At 55.0% G+C, this 13968-nt stretch overlaps 1 protein-coding gene across 7 annotated transcripts in view; it reads left to right on the top strand.

The window, feature by feature from the left end:
- Positions 1–13968, top strand: part of SFXN5 (sideroflexin 5) — a 127334-nt gene that overhangs the window by 95798 nt on the left and 17568 nt on the right. For all 7 annotated transcript variants that reach the window (XM_044925778.2, XM_006045915.4, XM_044925779.2 and 4 more), the window contains 3 exons: positions 3238–3353; positions 5307–5392; positions 12715–12832. In XM_044925778.2, the coding sequence (XP_044781713.1) occupies positions 3238–3353; positions 5307–5392; positions 12715–12832 (320 nt within the window). The remainder of the gene's footprint in view (positions 1–3237; positions 3354–5306; positions 5393–12714; positions 12833–13968) is intronic.

A 13968-nucleotide genomic window follows, 5' to 3' on the forward strand; every position in this document is an offset into this window, starting at 1 on the left:
CCGGTGCATACAGCAAGTGCTCAATAAATGGCTAACCACTGTACAGAGTCAACTGAAGAGATTACAGGGCGCGTGCTGTCTGAGTTGACAGTAAGAAAGTTGATGTTCACCGGGAGGAGCCTGGGGTTGCCATCATTCTGAGGTGGCCATCCCTTTTCCATCTCGCAGCTGAGATGAGAGGGGCACATTGTCATTCTCAAAAGGGTCCAGACAGGGAGGGACGCTGGGTTTTCACTTCCTTTCATGCTTTATCTTTCATCTCAAGTGGCTTTGTGTTTGAACCAACGACCTCCTCTATCCTTCTGAGGCCACATCACATATTCAGAAATTTCAGAAAGCAGAGATACCACCGCAGCCTGGAGCAACTCCATCACCTCCAAAACCATGCTCTCTCTTGTCTGTCTGTCTCCCGCATGCACGTCAAAACACACACATGCACACAGTCGGACTTGACATGTCTCAGCTGTCCCTGGCTTCCCCCTACCTGGACAAGCCTGTTAGCTCAGCCAGCACCCAGAAATTCACGGACACACTAAATGCATCCCCATTTTTACGCTTGGGAGGCCGGCAGGGAGCAGAACTCATAGAGTGAGTTTAAGCAGCTGCTCCTCCCCTAAACCACATTCCTGTGGCCTTGCCTTTCCTGAAATGGTGGTGGTGGTGGTGGTAGAATGCATTCTCAGAGGGCAGAGATTAATGCCTTTCAGGGCAGAAAACCCCAATATCATCTCCAAAGGTTTTCTTGGGTCTCCTAGTACTTAGGGGCCTGGCTGTCCCAAGGGTGTGATAGGTTGCAGTACATCTCTGCCACCACTAGAGGGCGAGTCACTAACACAGGCCAGGTGCCCCTACCCCAGGCCTCTCCGGGGGCCCTTCTGGACCCTAAGCCCTAGAGGGGCCCTGGGGCTATCAGGAGCTCACCTCTAAGGGTGAGGAGCAGGAGATGCAGAGCCAGGCTTGGAACCCAAGGCCAACTGGCCTGAAACCCAGGCTCCCATTCTCTCCTCCTTTACCTCAGATTCACCTGCCTGACTCTCAGTCTCTGGGTGTGTTTAAGACAAGGGCTTTTCAGCATCAATTCTACTGACGTGTTGGGCTGGATAATTCTTTGCTGTGGGAGCTGTCCTGTGCATTGAAGGATGTTTAGTCTTTGGTCTACCCAGAGATGCCAGTAACAACCCCTGCCCCCCCCCAGATCGTGATCATCAAAAATGTCTCCAACTTTGCCAAATGCCTCACAAAATCAGCCCCGGTTGAGAGCCCCTGTTTGAGACAGGAGAGTGTGGCTGCTGTGGAGACAGCAGGGACTGAAGCCGACAAGGTCTGCCCATGGCTCCCACTGTGACTGTGTGTCGTGTGGAAACACGAGAGCTACTCGGAGACAGCATATGTGCTGTAAATACGTTTCAAAACTGTATTGGGTCTCCTGCTTTTCTTCTCCAAAGGCTGCAAAGTACCTCGGTCTTCCCCTCTGTTTATTCCACCTCCCCGCTTTACTGAAAAAGGAGACGGAGGCTCAGAGACCCTCAGGGCTTCGAGCGGCCCCTCACCTGCAGGGCCGGGTCCCCCAACTGCAAGCGCCCTGGCCCGCTCTGCTCCCTAGCATTGGCTTGGGCACCAGGAGCATCTGCGGTCCTCCTCCTACTCCACCTGCCCACTAGGCCCTGCCGCCCTCCAGTTCCCCAAACCCTGGCGCCCCCCCTCACTGGAGGGAGTGAGGAAGCAGCAGGTGTTGATGCTAATCAGCGTTCACAGCCCAGAACTGCAGTCGCTCCCAGGCTCACACACTCCCCAAAATTAAACACTCATTATACAAAATTAATTGACATTAATTAGCAAAAATTAAAACTTTAAACACAGCAAGGCGCTTTGGGGGGAGGAGTGAAGCAGGCAGGCTCCACATTTGTCACCCCCCCAACTGCCCACCCTCCCACCATCCCCAAGTCCCCCCACTTCCATCCTGGAGCAGAACCAGGGTTCAGGCGAGGTCAGCACCCACACCCAGCCCTGGGCCCAGGCCCAGCCATGTGAATCCCAGGGGAGAGAAGCCAGTTAATGGGTGGCCCCCCAAAGTCGGCACACTCTGCCGAAGTAAGGAGCCAGGAGCCGTCCCCTCAGCCCAGGTCCCCATGATCTCAGCTGAGATGTGGAGGCATGGCCAAAGGAGGAAACCCAACCATCTGAATCAAGCATGTAGAAGGCATGCCTTTAGCCCCCACCCCAAACTCGTCCATTTCCTGGGTACCCAGAGGATGGGGCACTGTAGCCTTTCGGCTCTGTCCCACTTGGCTGTATGACCTCAGATAAGTCACCCCCCTCTCTGAGCCTCAATCTTCCATCCATATGATGAGGGGGAGGCGCTGGGTGAGCACTGAGGTTCCTGCTTGCTCTGGCACCTGCTGTCAGGGAAGCAAGTCTCTGCGAGCTTGATTCACTCTGAGGAGCAAGGGGCTAAGTGTGGGGGGCAGCTGGCATTTTAAGAGGATGCCCAGAAAGGCAGCCACGGGACTGAGGAGCTGACAGTGGAGTGTCCGGCACCAGTGGGGGTTGGCCTTCAAGCCACAGAGCCCTCCTGGATGGGCATCCACTTTGCCTGCCGGTGGGGCCTGCCCCTGAGGAGAGGAAAGCAGCGTCCTGGATAACCGGCTGCTCTCTGAGCCCTGAACAGTTTCCCCTCCCCACTCACACTGGTTATTTATTTTCCACCTTTGTTTTCCAGGTTCCCAAGGGCCCCACATCCTTCACCAGGCTGATAGGCAGCAGAGCCATGCCTCCATCCACTATCGGAACAGTGCCGTGCTTAGTCACTCAGTCGTGTCCGACTCTTTGTGACCCCATGGACTGTAGCCCACCAGGCTCCTTTGTCCATGGGAATACTCCCAGGCTAGAATACTGGAGTGGGCTGCCATGCCCTCCTCCAGGGGATCTTCTCAACCCAGGGATCGAACCCAGGTCTCCTTCCTTGCAGGCGGATTCTTTACCATCTGAGCTATCAGGGAAGCCCATAAATACTGGAGTGGGTACCCAGAGAGGATCTTCTCCAGGGGATCCTCCCAACCCAGGAATGGAACCAGGGTCTCCTGCATTGCAGGCGGATTCTTTACCCGCTGAGCTACCAGGGAAGCCCCGGCATTTATTCAGAAGCTTCGTTGCTTGGTGTGGGTGGAGCCCAGTGGTCTTCTCCACAAGGTAGAATGCCATCTCCCCCCTCACTCCTGCTCCCTTCTCTCTCTCCAGCCAGCGCCAATATCTGCAATGTGGTTCTGATGCGATACGGGGAGCTGGAGGAGGGAATTGACGTCTTGGACGGTGATGGCAACCTCGTGGGCTCCTCCAAGATTGCTGCCAGACATGTGGGTCATCTGGGGGCGCAGGGGGCTGGTGGGGAGGCTCTGGTTAGTTTTCCCTCGACATGATTATTCCCCAGGGGTTTCTGTCCACCGTGCCCTTGCCTTTCCTCTTGAGCGCACCTCCCCGCCCCCGCCCCCCACTCCCATCCATGTGAACCACAGGCCTCAGGTCTGGCCCTCGCCAGCCCTGCCTCTTAGACACCCTTGCTTCTCTGCAGCAACCTCTTCACCCCTAGGAAGCATCCCCATCTCTTATCCCAGCCCCTTAGGACCTGCTTTCTCTGACCTGTTAATTGGTAAGGGCAGAGGAGGCCCCCCCGCCTGCCCCGGAGCTTTCTTTCCCTTCCCCAGGACCTAGAGCCCTGCTCCTGGGGCCTTCATATCCCCCTGGGTGAGAAGAGGACAGGTGGAAGTGGATGATTTGTGGTTCTGTGCTAACAGGCGCTTCTGCAGGTGATACATCACCAGGGAGTGAGTGTGGCCAAGGTGAAGGGATTTCAGGCTTGCAGGAAGCCATGGAGATGGTTTGGGGAAGAGTGTTTTGTTTCAAGAGGCCCTCTTTCACTTCTTTCACTTTTCACCAGCCTCACCCACTCTAACAATTTTTTAAAATATTCCAGTCTGTATATATATCTCCCTGTGCTTTCCGGCCTTCATCCTAATGGCGACTAGTGTCATGTCCTGCTCTAGCCTCTGAGTGCTGGGTCCCCTCTTCTCCAGCCCCTCTCCCTCATCAGCTTGCACATGCGGCCCCCACTGCGCTGTCAGCGAGGCCATCTCCATAAGCCTCTGACCCCACTAGGAAAGTAAGTGTCCGTGCACGGCTTGTGAGGGGCAAGGAGCTCAAGGGTGCTGGCGTCCACACCACATCCTCTGCTTTCTGCACAGGCTCTGGGTGCCCGCCCCCCCACCCCCACCCCACATCCTTACGCCTGTTCAGGAGACTGAAGGGACCCTCTCCCAGGCCTTCCTGCAGCTGATGATGAAGAACCCAGGTTCCTGGGAGAAATATTCAGCCCCCGATCCCTCATCAGAGGGGAGTTAGCCTCAACTTCCCACCTGACCCTAACCTCCTATCCAGCCCTAGACTCTTCCCTGACTTCCTGAGAGGGTGGCCAATAGTGGCAGCTCCTTCACGTGGTCCAAACAGCAGGGACCCCCAACTCTTCTGCAGCCCTGGGCTTCCCTTGTCTTGAGGCTGCCGGCCCCTTGCCATTCTGGAGAAAGACTCCAGGGACCCACGTGTTACAAGTATTCCTTGAGCCTTCTCTGAGAGCCAGAAGCCTGCATCACAGCGACCATCAGGATGCAGAGATGCCACTGAGCTATACCTCGACAGTCGCCACTGCCTGGGGTTCCTGAGGGAACCCCCCGAGCCGGGCCCCAGGCAGACCCCTTATGGGGACCGCAGACACTCAGCAGAAGCCTTTCCCACTACAAAGTTGACTTCTTGTCGCTAAGAAAGACTCTCCTCCAGAGCCAGGAGATGCTTTAAGGGCCCAAAAGAGAAAGTCAGTCCCGGAACCTCTGTTCTCACTGGGCACAAGGAACCTCAGGCAGCTCAGCAGGTCCCAGCTGTTTGTTCTGGTCCTTCCAGCGCCTGCTTTGTTTCTGAGCATCTCGAGTCCTCCATGTGCTTCCTCTCAGCCGCAGCGCCACCCTCCACTCCCAACTCGGGCACCTCCCTGGGCTCAGGCCCCTTCCTGGGACTGCCTCTGTATTGCCACCCCTCCCCCACACGTGGCAGGTGATGGGAATCTGTGATGGGAAGACAGGGAGAGCTTTTTTCTGTTGTCGGGAATACAGCTTAGCGAGCAATTCCATGAATTATTCCGTTCAGCCAGATGTGCTTAGCAGCAGTACACACACCTAGGGGCTCCAGGGCGGGCTTTGCTGCCAGGCAGCTGTCCCACCCCCAAGAAGCCCCTGCTCACCAAGCCTCTGCTTGCCCCTCAGGCCCTGCTGGAGACAGCGCTGACACGAGTGGTCCTCCCCATGCCCATCCTGGTGCTACCCCCGATCGTCATGTCCATGCTGGAGAAGTGAGTGGGGCCAGGACGGCGGCCATCGTGGAGGTGGAGGGGAGGGGGCCCTGCTGGCCCAGGGCAAGGGCCCTAGTTTGTTCTGACTGTCCTTGAAAGGACTGCTGGAATCATCTTGTGAGAATTAATGGACTCTCCCTGCTCAGGACCCTGTGCTAGGAGCTGGGAGGGAGGTCCTGACGCACAAGGCAGGGCTGGCGCTTCTTAGGGGTGTGTGTGTGTGTGTGTGTGTGTGTGTACGCACTCTATTAGTGCATAGCACAGGACCAGTGATAGAGAGAGCGTTTGAGGACTGTGGTGGGAAGACTAGACTTGGACCCAGCATACCCCTTTCAAGTATCTGCAGTGAGGTGAGTCTCCACCTCGCTATGCCTCAGTTTCTCCATTTCTAAAATAATAGTATTAACCTTCATGCCACCCTCAGAGGGATGTTCTGAGAACATATTTGTCCTGACTCTAAAGAAAGAGTCAGGAGTCATGATTGTGTCTCTAAAAGAGATATCTGCTTTTGCTTAATATAATTGTTATGGTAGTCAGTTCCTTTTAATTGACAAGTGATATCCCATTGTAAGGGCTTCCCTGGTAGCTCAGCTGGTAAAGAATCCGCCTGCAATGCAGGAGACCCCAGTTTGATTCCTGGGTCGGGAAGATCCCTGGAGAAGGGATAGGCTACCCACTCCAGTATTCTTGGGCTTCCCTGGTGGCTCAGACAGTAAAGAATCCACCTGCAAGGAGGGAGACCTGGGTTCGATCCCTGGGTTGGGAAGATCCCCTGGAGAAGGGAAAGGCAACCCACTCCAGTGTTCTGTCCTGGGGAATCCCCATGTACCAGAGAAACCTGGCAGGCCACAGCCCATAGGGTCACAGAGTCAGACTCTACTGAGCGACTAAGCACAACACAGCACAGAGGAGATACAATAATAAGAACAGTGATGTAGTGATTCTATTAATTAATGAGGGTAAAATTGAATGATGAAGATGGGGATGCTGCTGGGAGGAAAGGCTGAGGGGAGGAGGAAAGAAGCAGGCAGATCCCTGAAGATGAGGGCAAGTCTAGGAGGATGGCAAGAAGCAGGGAATGGTTCTAAGTGCAGGGAGGAAGATAAGCAAAGGCCTGGAGGTCTGGTGCAGGTACAAGTGAAGAGGTGATCGCTCCCTCCCTCTGGGGGCCCAGCCTGGAAGGGGGCACCTCAAGGCTGTAGATGGGCTTGGGGCTGTGTAGGACAAGGATGGGGTTGGTGGCACTCCATGGAAGGCGTGGGTCAGGGGCTTCTCCCCAGTTTAGGGACTTTCTTATTCTCACAAACCAAATGACAATTAGCATCGAACCCTTATTAAACACTTGTTACATCCCAGTCCTCTCTCAGCCAGGTCCCTACCTAAATGCCATCTCCTCAAAGATGCCCTCCCTGACCACCCCATTGAAATGACAGCCACCAGGACTCCTTCCCTGGCTACACTGACTTATTTTTACATACAGCACTTACCAATATCTGAGATTCTTTTTCTAGCTGTATATTATCTGTCTGCTTCACTAGAATGTCATCTACACTTTTGTTTTTAAAGTTACTCAGTCATGTCCAACTCTTTGTGACCCCATGGACTACACTGTCCATGGATTTCTCCAGGCCAGAATACTGGAGTGGGTAGCTATTCCCTTCTCCAGGGGATCTTCCCAACCCAGGGATCGAACCCAAGACTCCTGCATTGCAGGAGGATTCTTTACCATCTGAGTCACCAGGGAAGCCCATGGAGGTGGGTAAATTCCTTTTGTTTTCTGCCTGGCACAGTATCTAGCATAGTTCCTGGCACATAGTGATGTTCAGTGTTTGTTGAATGAATGAATAATCTCATTTAACCTTCACAACAGTGCAATGAGGTCAGTATGGTATCCCTATTTTACAGATGAGGAAAGGAAGGCAAAAAGAGGTTGTGTATCATCTGCTTACAGTCACTCACTAGGAAATGGCAGAGCCAAGCGTGACCCAGGAAGATGGCTGCAAAGCTGGGCTCTTCCTACCACACTGGCTGCCTTTTGGGTTTTTGGATCCAGCACATAATCACGTCTTTGGAATCCACCCCACATAGAGACAAGGGAGGAGCAAATTTGGGGACCTGGTCTCAGAAAGCTTGTGTTTTGATAAAGGGGGAGACCCACACACAGGTCAGCTGCAGGTGGGACCCAGCAGTGTGTGAACAGGGTCAAGGTGATCTTGAGGAGGTTCTGGTCCAGAGGAAAGGGGCTGCAGCCAACTCTGAGATCAAGATAGGATTTGGTAGAAAGGAAGGCTTTGGGGGCAAGATTGGGCCTGTTGTGTGGACCTTGGAGAGCCCAGCCTAGGAGAAGAAAAGGAGCCCTGTGTCCAGCTATGGGGCTGATCCCTTTCTCCCCTGGAAGAGGGGAGGTGCAGGGTGGGAGTGAGTACCTGAGTGGGGATGGCATATTGAACACTGAGATTTAAGAAAATTAATCTCCTCTAGAAGTTGCAAAAATAAATCCTGGAAGTGATTGCTTTGGTGCCCCTGACCCTGTAGACATAACTTTCTGGTGACCTGAGGCTGTCCCCAAATACCAGTGACTACTAGGGCACACAAGGACCCCACCTGGCAAAGAGGAAGTAGGGGGGCTTCTGTCTTCAAGGCGACTGAATCTTGAACCTGAAATTTGCAGAGGGAAAATGTATGTGATGGCTGTTGGTGACATCTGAACTGGGTTTGCAGTAAGTGGAGTGGTGGTTAGTGTCCCATGAGTTGGAGGCTTCACGGGAGGTGGGGTGAGATTGTTCCAGTTCTGAACATCCTGGCCTGGAATCAGCCTGGACTACGGGCACCCCGTGTCTGGCTCAGCTCTGAGTCCTGAAAAAGCCCCGAAGGCAGGTAGGTGTGGGTTAGTGGGTTTCCTGGCAGCCTTGTATTTGGTTGGTTCTTTCTTAAAGCTCGTGGGAGGGTCTCTGAGGGAGGAGAAAGAGTCCAGTCTGGGTTGCCCCAGGAATATAAGGTGGGCAAGACTCAGTTTGCACCCTCAGAGACATAACTAACCTCACATATAGGGGGAACTGCCAGACTGAGAGGTGGGGGCGGGGCCGCACAGGCACCAACTGAGAGTCCTGGAGGCGGGGTTCCACGCCACCGCTTCCGCTTCCGGGTCTGGCTGGTCAGTTTCCCACCTGGAGAACCACTGCACCGCCCCCCTAACTACCTGGTCTGCTACAGCTTGGCATTTTACACCACCCAGCAGGCCCCCCTGTCGAGCACCCCACAGCCTTCCCATGCAGGGTGCTAATGGCGGGGCCTCTGCTGAGGAGGCTGTTGGGGGAGGCAGCCTGACTCTCGACCCTGGGAGCCCTGGTTGGGTGAGGGAGTCAGGACCGCCAGGGAAAAAAGACAAAAGAACACTTACAAAGCAGCCTACTTGCAAATTAATGGAGCGCAAAGTAAAACTGCTCCAAGTGCTGAGGGAATGCACAACAATGGGGAGACAAGCTGTTGTGTGGCGGGCCTCAGTTTCTCCCCTCGGGTGGAGCTCTCAGAGACGAGGTCCCTGGGTTTCCAGCTAGGATAGCACAGGTGGGGGGCATGTTCAGGTGTCCCGTCTCTGAGACTGAAAGGAAAGGAGTCTCAAGTCAGAAGCCAAGAAGCCTTTAGCACCAGAGCAGGGCACCCCTCTGAGGAGCTGCACACCCTCCACTACCCCTCCTCTCAGGTCGGGGCTCACACTCCTGCTCCAGGGTCTTGGGGAGGAAGTTGGTTTTGGACTCTGGGCTGGGAGAACAGCCCCATACCCCCACGTGATCCCCCCAACTCAGAGGCAGGTGTGGGGCTCTCTCCCCCAGCCCTGCGTCCCTGCCCTGGATTGGGGCCTTGGGTTCACTGCCCTCCCAGGACGGGTCTCAGCTGGTTGCGGTTCAGACCACACCCTCCACGGTGGTTCCTGAGGCCGCTCCCCAGCCTCCCTCAGTCCCTGGGATCCGGGTCTTTCCTCTCTCCCAGGCATTCGCACATCTCTCCATCTGCATATTCTAACTCCCCCAGCTGCCTTTCCAATTCCTCCCTGCCATTTCCCTCTCCTCCACCCCTCCCCCTGTCCTGCTGTGTTCACTCTCCCGCCAGGGCTGGGGCTTCAGAGCCCACTGTTGGCTGCTGTCTGAGCCTGCCTCCTTCCCGGGTGGGGAGCCAGGCCTGTACAGTGAAGACCTCAGCCAGCCACCTTGAGAGAGGAGCGGAGGTCACAGCCCCACGTGGAGGGGGCCGGTCTGTCCAGTGTCCCCACTGGAATGAACCCATGGCCTGCCCCTCACCTTTCAGGGAGGAAACCTCCCTCCATGACCCTGGGGGAGGGACAGTGCCTCCAGGGAAAACACACCCTCCTGTCTGTCCCCAGGCTCTGGCCACCCTCAGGGCCTGAGGTCCCAGTCACTGCCCCTCCTGGTCCTGCTGGAGAAGTTGTGCATGTTAAATCTCTTCAGTCATGTCTGATTCTTTGCAACTCTATGGACTGTAGCCCACCAGGTTCGTCTGTCCATGGGATTCTCCAGGCAAGAACAGTGGAGTGGGTTGCCATGCCCTCCTCCAGGGGATCTTCCCAATCCAGGTATTGAACCCAAGTCTTTTTATGTCTCCTGAAATGGCAAGCAGGCTCTTTATCACTGGCGCTGTTGTAGCCACACGTTCCAGGAAATAAACTCACTCAGAAGGACAATGCAGATAGTGGAGTGCAGTTTATTACACCAGCAGGCCCAAGGCAGAGTCTCCTCTTAGCCTGACCGACTTTTGTGAAAACCTTATATACCTTAAATGTACTGCTCAAGCCCACATCCCCAAATTCCTTAAACCTAGCCTGGAACGTGTTAAAGGGAGACACAATCAGGTTACAGCCATGATTCATAATCAGAAGGGTCAGCTGGTTATACATTGTAGCCTACACCAATCGGTGCCATAAAGATTACAAAGGTGATTGACTGCGTAGGGGATTATTACATTCTTTTTGGCAATGGGAAATCTTGGTATGGAATCTGGTGTTTATCAGTCCAGGAGGCCAGTTCGGCCATAGGTATGTTATCCCCATTGCTACTGTTGTAGGAAGAGGGGGCCTCCCCTCCAGGGCCCCGAGAGCAGACTCTTGTCTAACACTCGGAAAAGAATTGTCTGAGGAGACATGTGCTGACAAAGCAAGAGATTTTACTGGGAAAGGGCACCCGGGTGGAGAGGAGTAGGGTAAGGGAACCCAGGAGAACTGCTCTGCCAAGTGGCTTGCAGTCTCGGGTTTTTTGGTGATGGGATTAGTTTCCAGGTGGCCAATCATTCTGATTCAGTCCTTCCTGGTGGCACACGCATCGCTCAGCCAAGATGGATGCTAGCGAGAAGGATTCTGGGAAGTGGACGGACACTCGGTGCCTCCTTTTGACCTTTCCCGAACTCTTCCGGTTGGTGGTGGCTTATTAGTTCTGTATTCCTTATCAGGACCTCCTGTCGTAAAACAATTCGTGTGAATGGTTCCTAGAGAGCCTGGCCAGGGTGGGCAGTTTCAGTGTGCTTCCCCTAACTCTACCAGGTACGTGGTCCAAAGCTCACTGAAAGTGCAAGATGGAGTTTCCTTCTTTTGCAAGATGGAGTCAGCTCAGCCTATTCCTTTCCTCCCTCGGTGCCACCTAGGAAGCCCCCTGGACTGAGGCAGAGGGAAGGCCAGAAGGGTTTGAGTTTGATTTGGGCCTTTCTGTCCCACTGCTCTTAATCCTGTGGAAATTCCCCTCCCCAGTAGATCAATTCAGGCTTAATTCAACAGCTGGTCAGATGGTGGGGTCTAGGCCAGTGGGGAGGGCTGGGGGACAGCCCAGCCACCAGGATCTACCTCCTTCCAGCTGGAAACAAGGGCAGTAACAACAGCAACATTAACACCCCTCACTGAGTACTTAGTGTGTCCCGTCTTTTACTGAATAGAACTGACAAGTAATTGGATCATTATCGGGACCTTAGCAGGCACATTCTGGGCCAGAGTGTCCCAGAGTGTGGTCTGGGGATCACCTGTTTCAGACTCAGGGAGGGTTCCCAGGTGTGGTACCCACAGAATCAGGATCTCATGAAGGTGAGCCCGGTTTAACCCCAGCCTGGATACCAAAGTTTGAAAACCACTGCTCCCAATTCTGCTGTCCCCTTAGAGCCAGAGTCACTCTTGGGATTTGTGTCTGGAGGTAATTACAGGAGGTGTGGGATTTGCCTGCCCACACACTGAGGCACAGCCCCCAGGAGGGTCTCTCCCCTGCCTGCTCCAGGAGGGGAGGGCAAGAGTCCCAGTTCCGTCTTCTTCCCACAGAACTGGTCTTCCTCCAGTGAAGGCTGACACTTCCTGAGGGCAGCGTTAGTACCCACCCAACATCCCTTGGCAAATAATCCATCCTGCTGGCGCATCCCACCCCAGGCCTCCCCCAGGTAGATGGCCTGTGGTGTTCACTAGGACCCAGTGGATTGTACAGAACGAGATGCTCTGATGGACAACACAGTGAAGGTGGACCTGCCAACCACTATGGTCCCCACTCTGTCTGGAGAGCTTGTTCCGTCATGGGGCTGGGGGACCTGGCCCCAGAGGGAGGAGGCTTTCATACCCCTTTCCTGTCCAAGAATCCCTCCTGACACTCGTTGCAGGGAGGGGTGTTAGCTGTGAGCTGGCGATGATGTGGTCAGAGGGTCCAAAGGCAGGAGCCGGAGCAGCTCAGTGACAGTGCTTGCTGGGAGTCAGGAGTCCAGATAGCAGCCCTGCCTGCCTCCTGCAGACTTGGCCTTGGCCTTGGGCAAGTCACTGTCTTCCTCTGTGGCTTTTGGGTCAAAGTTGACCAGGCGGCATGTAATCTTCCCATACCCAGAAGAGGATCATCCCCTCCTGGCTATGCACATGTGTGTATGCGTGTTCGTGCACGCGTGAATGTGTGTGTGGTTTGTTATGTGCTGCCTTCATACAGCAGAGGACCATCTTCCTCTGCTGTATCCCCATGAGGTCCCCCCAGCCCCTGCACAGGAGCAGGGATCGGCAGCTTCCTCTATTGTCCCCATTCGGGGTCTTCTTTCCACAGTGGACATGCAGTGGGGTGGGGCCCCCACAAGTGCTCGTTTATGAGCTGTGGTTGAGAGTTCAACCAGCAATGTTCTTCAGGGCAGGGCCTGGGGAAATGGGTGCCAATGGGTGAAGGTCCCCAAGACAGAATTTCTCCACTGCTATTTGACTACTGGCTAGCACTGGCCCTTGGGCCCAGTGGGACCCAGCGTGGTGGCTAGTGGCCAGCTCACTCTGTCTCCGGGTCTCATGGCTCCCCCTTCGCTCTCTTCCACAGGACAGCTCTCCTGCAGGCGCGTCCCCGGCTGCTCCTCCCTGTGCAAAGCCTTGTGTGCCTGGCAGCCTTCGGCCTGGCCCTGCCGCTGGCCATCAGCCTCTTCCCTCAGATGTCAGAGGTCAGTGGAGGGAGGGGCTCAAGGGCAGGACAGGGAAGGTTTGCGGTTTGGTCATTTATAAACCAATACTTAGTGCTGACTCCTTAGCAAGGGGCTAACTAGGCACTGGGGTTAGAACATGAATGAGACAGGCCCAGGTTCTAACCTCAAAGAGCCGAGGTCAGGCAGTGAACACAGCGATGACACAAGGAATAACAAGTGAACGGTGAGTGGTGTGAGGACGGGAGGTGTTCGGCTGTGGGAGGGGTCAGTAGGGGCCCAAACGGCGCCTAGAGAGACATGGCGTTTCATGGGGCCTGAAGGATGGGTTAGAGCTGCCCAGGCATGTAAGAGGTGAGGGGACACATAGGCTGAAGTCACCTGGTATGAAGGTAGGCAACTGAGGCCTGCATTTCTGGCGGAGAGGGGGGAAGATGAGGGGCTGGGTAAGGGGGCCTAGGGTCAGGTGGTGCTGGGAAGCTGGAAGCCACCACAGAAGAGCTCTGCAGAGCAGGACCAGAGTCCTGATTTTGAATGGTCCCTGTGCTTGCATGGTGAGGCTGGGTTGCAGCTCCAGAGGAGAAGGAGCCTTCAGGAGGCAGTGGCGCGCGTCCAGTGAGAGGATGGTGGCTTGGACCAGGCTGTTGGCAGTGAGCATGGAGAAAAGTGGGTCCTTGAAGAGAGAGTTAGGAAGCAGCTTTATCCGGATTTGACAAAGAACTGCATGTGGTGGGAAGACAAGAAACCGGCAGGATATGCGCCTGGCTACCAGGCAGATGTAGGTACTAAACAAGATGGAGACATGGAGATGCTGACATGCGGGAGGACAGCAAGTGGAGCTGGATGCGTGCATGGGGCTTGAGCCTGCGGAACACGTGAACGGAGGCGCCCTGTGGGATTTGGCTTTGGGTCTAGAATCCAGGAGAGAGGCCTGGGCTGGAAGGACAGAAGCAGGGGCCCCCAGCCTAAACAGTGATGGAAGCCAGGGTAGTGGGTAGGACCAGTCAAGGAGTGTGTGGTGAAAAGAGGCCTCCAGAAGCGTGCTGCCCAAGGACGAGTGGCCAGGGAGGTAGGGATAGAGCCAAGTGGGATGAGACATGGGGGCGTCCTTAGACAGCAGACCTTCCTGTGCGGTCAAGCTCTGTGAGGTTGAAGAG

The sequence above is a fragment of the Bubalus bubalis genome, chromosome 12, assembly GCF_019923935.1.
Source record: "Bubalus bubalis isolate 160015118507 breed Murrah chromosome 12, NDDB_SH_1, whole genome shotgun sequence".
NCBI lineage: Eukaryota > Metazoa > Chordata > Mammalia > Artiodactyla > Bovidae > Bubalus > Bubalus bubalis.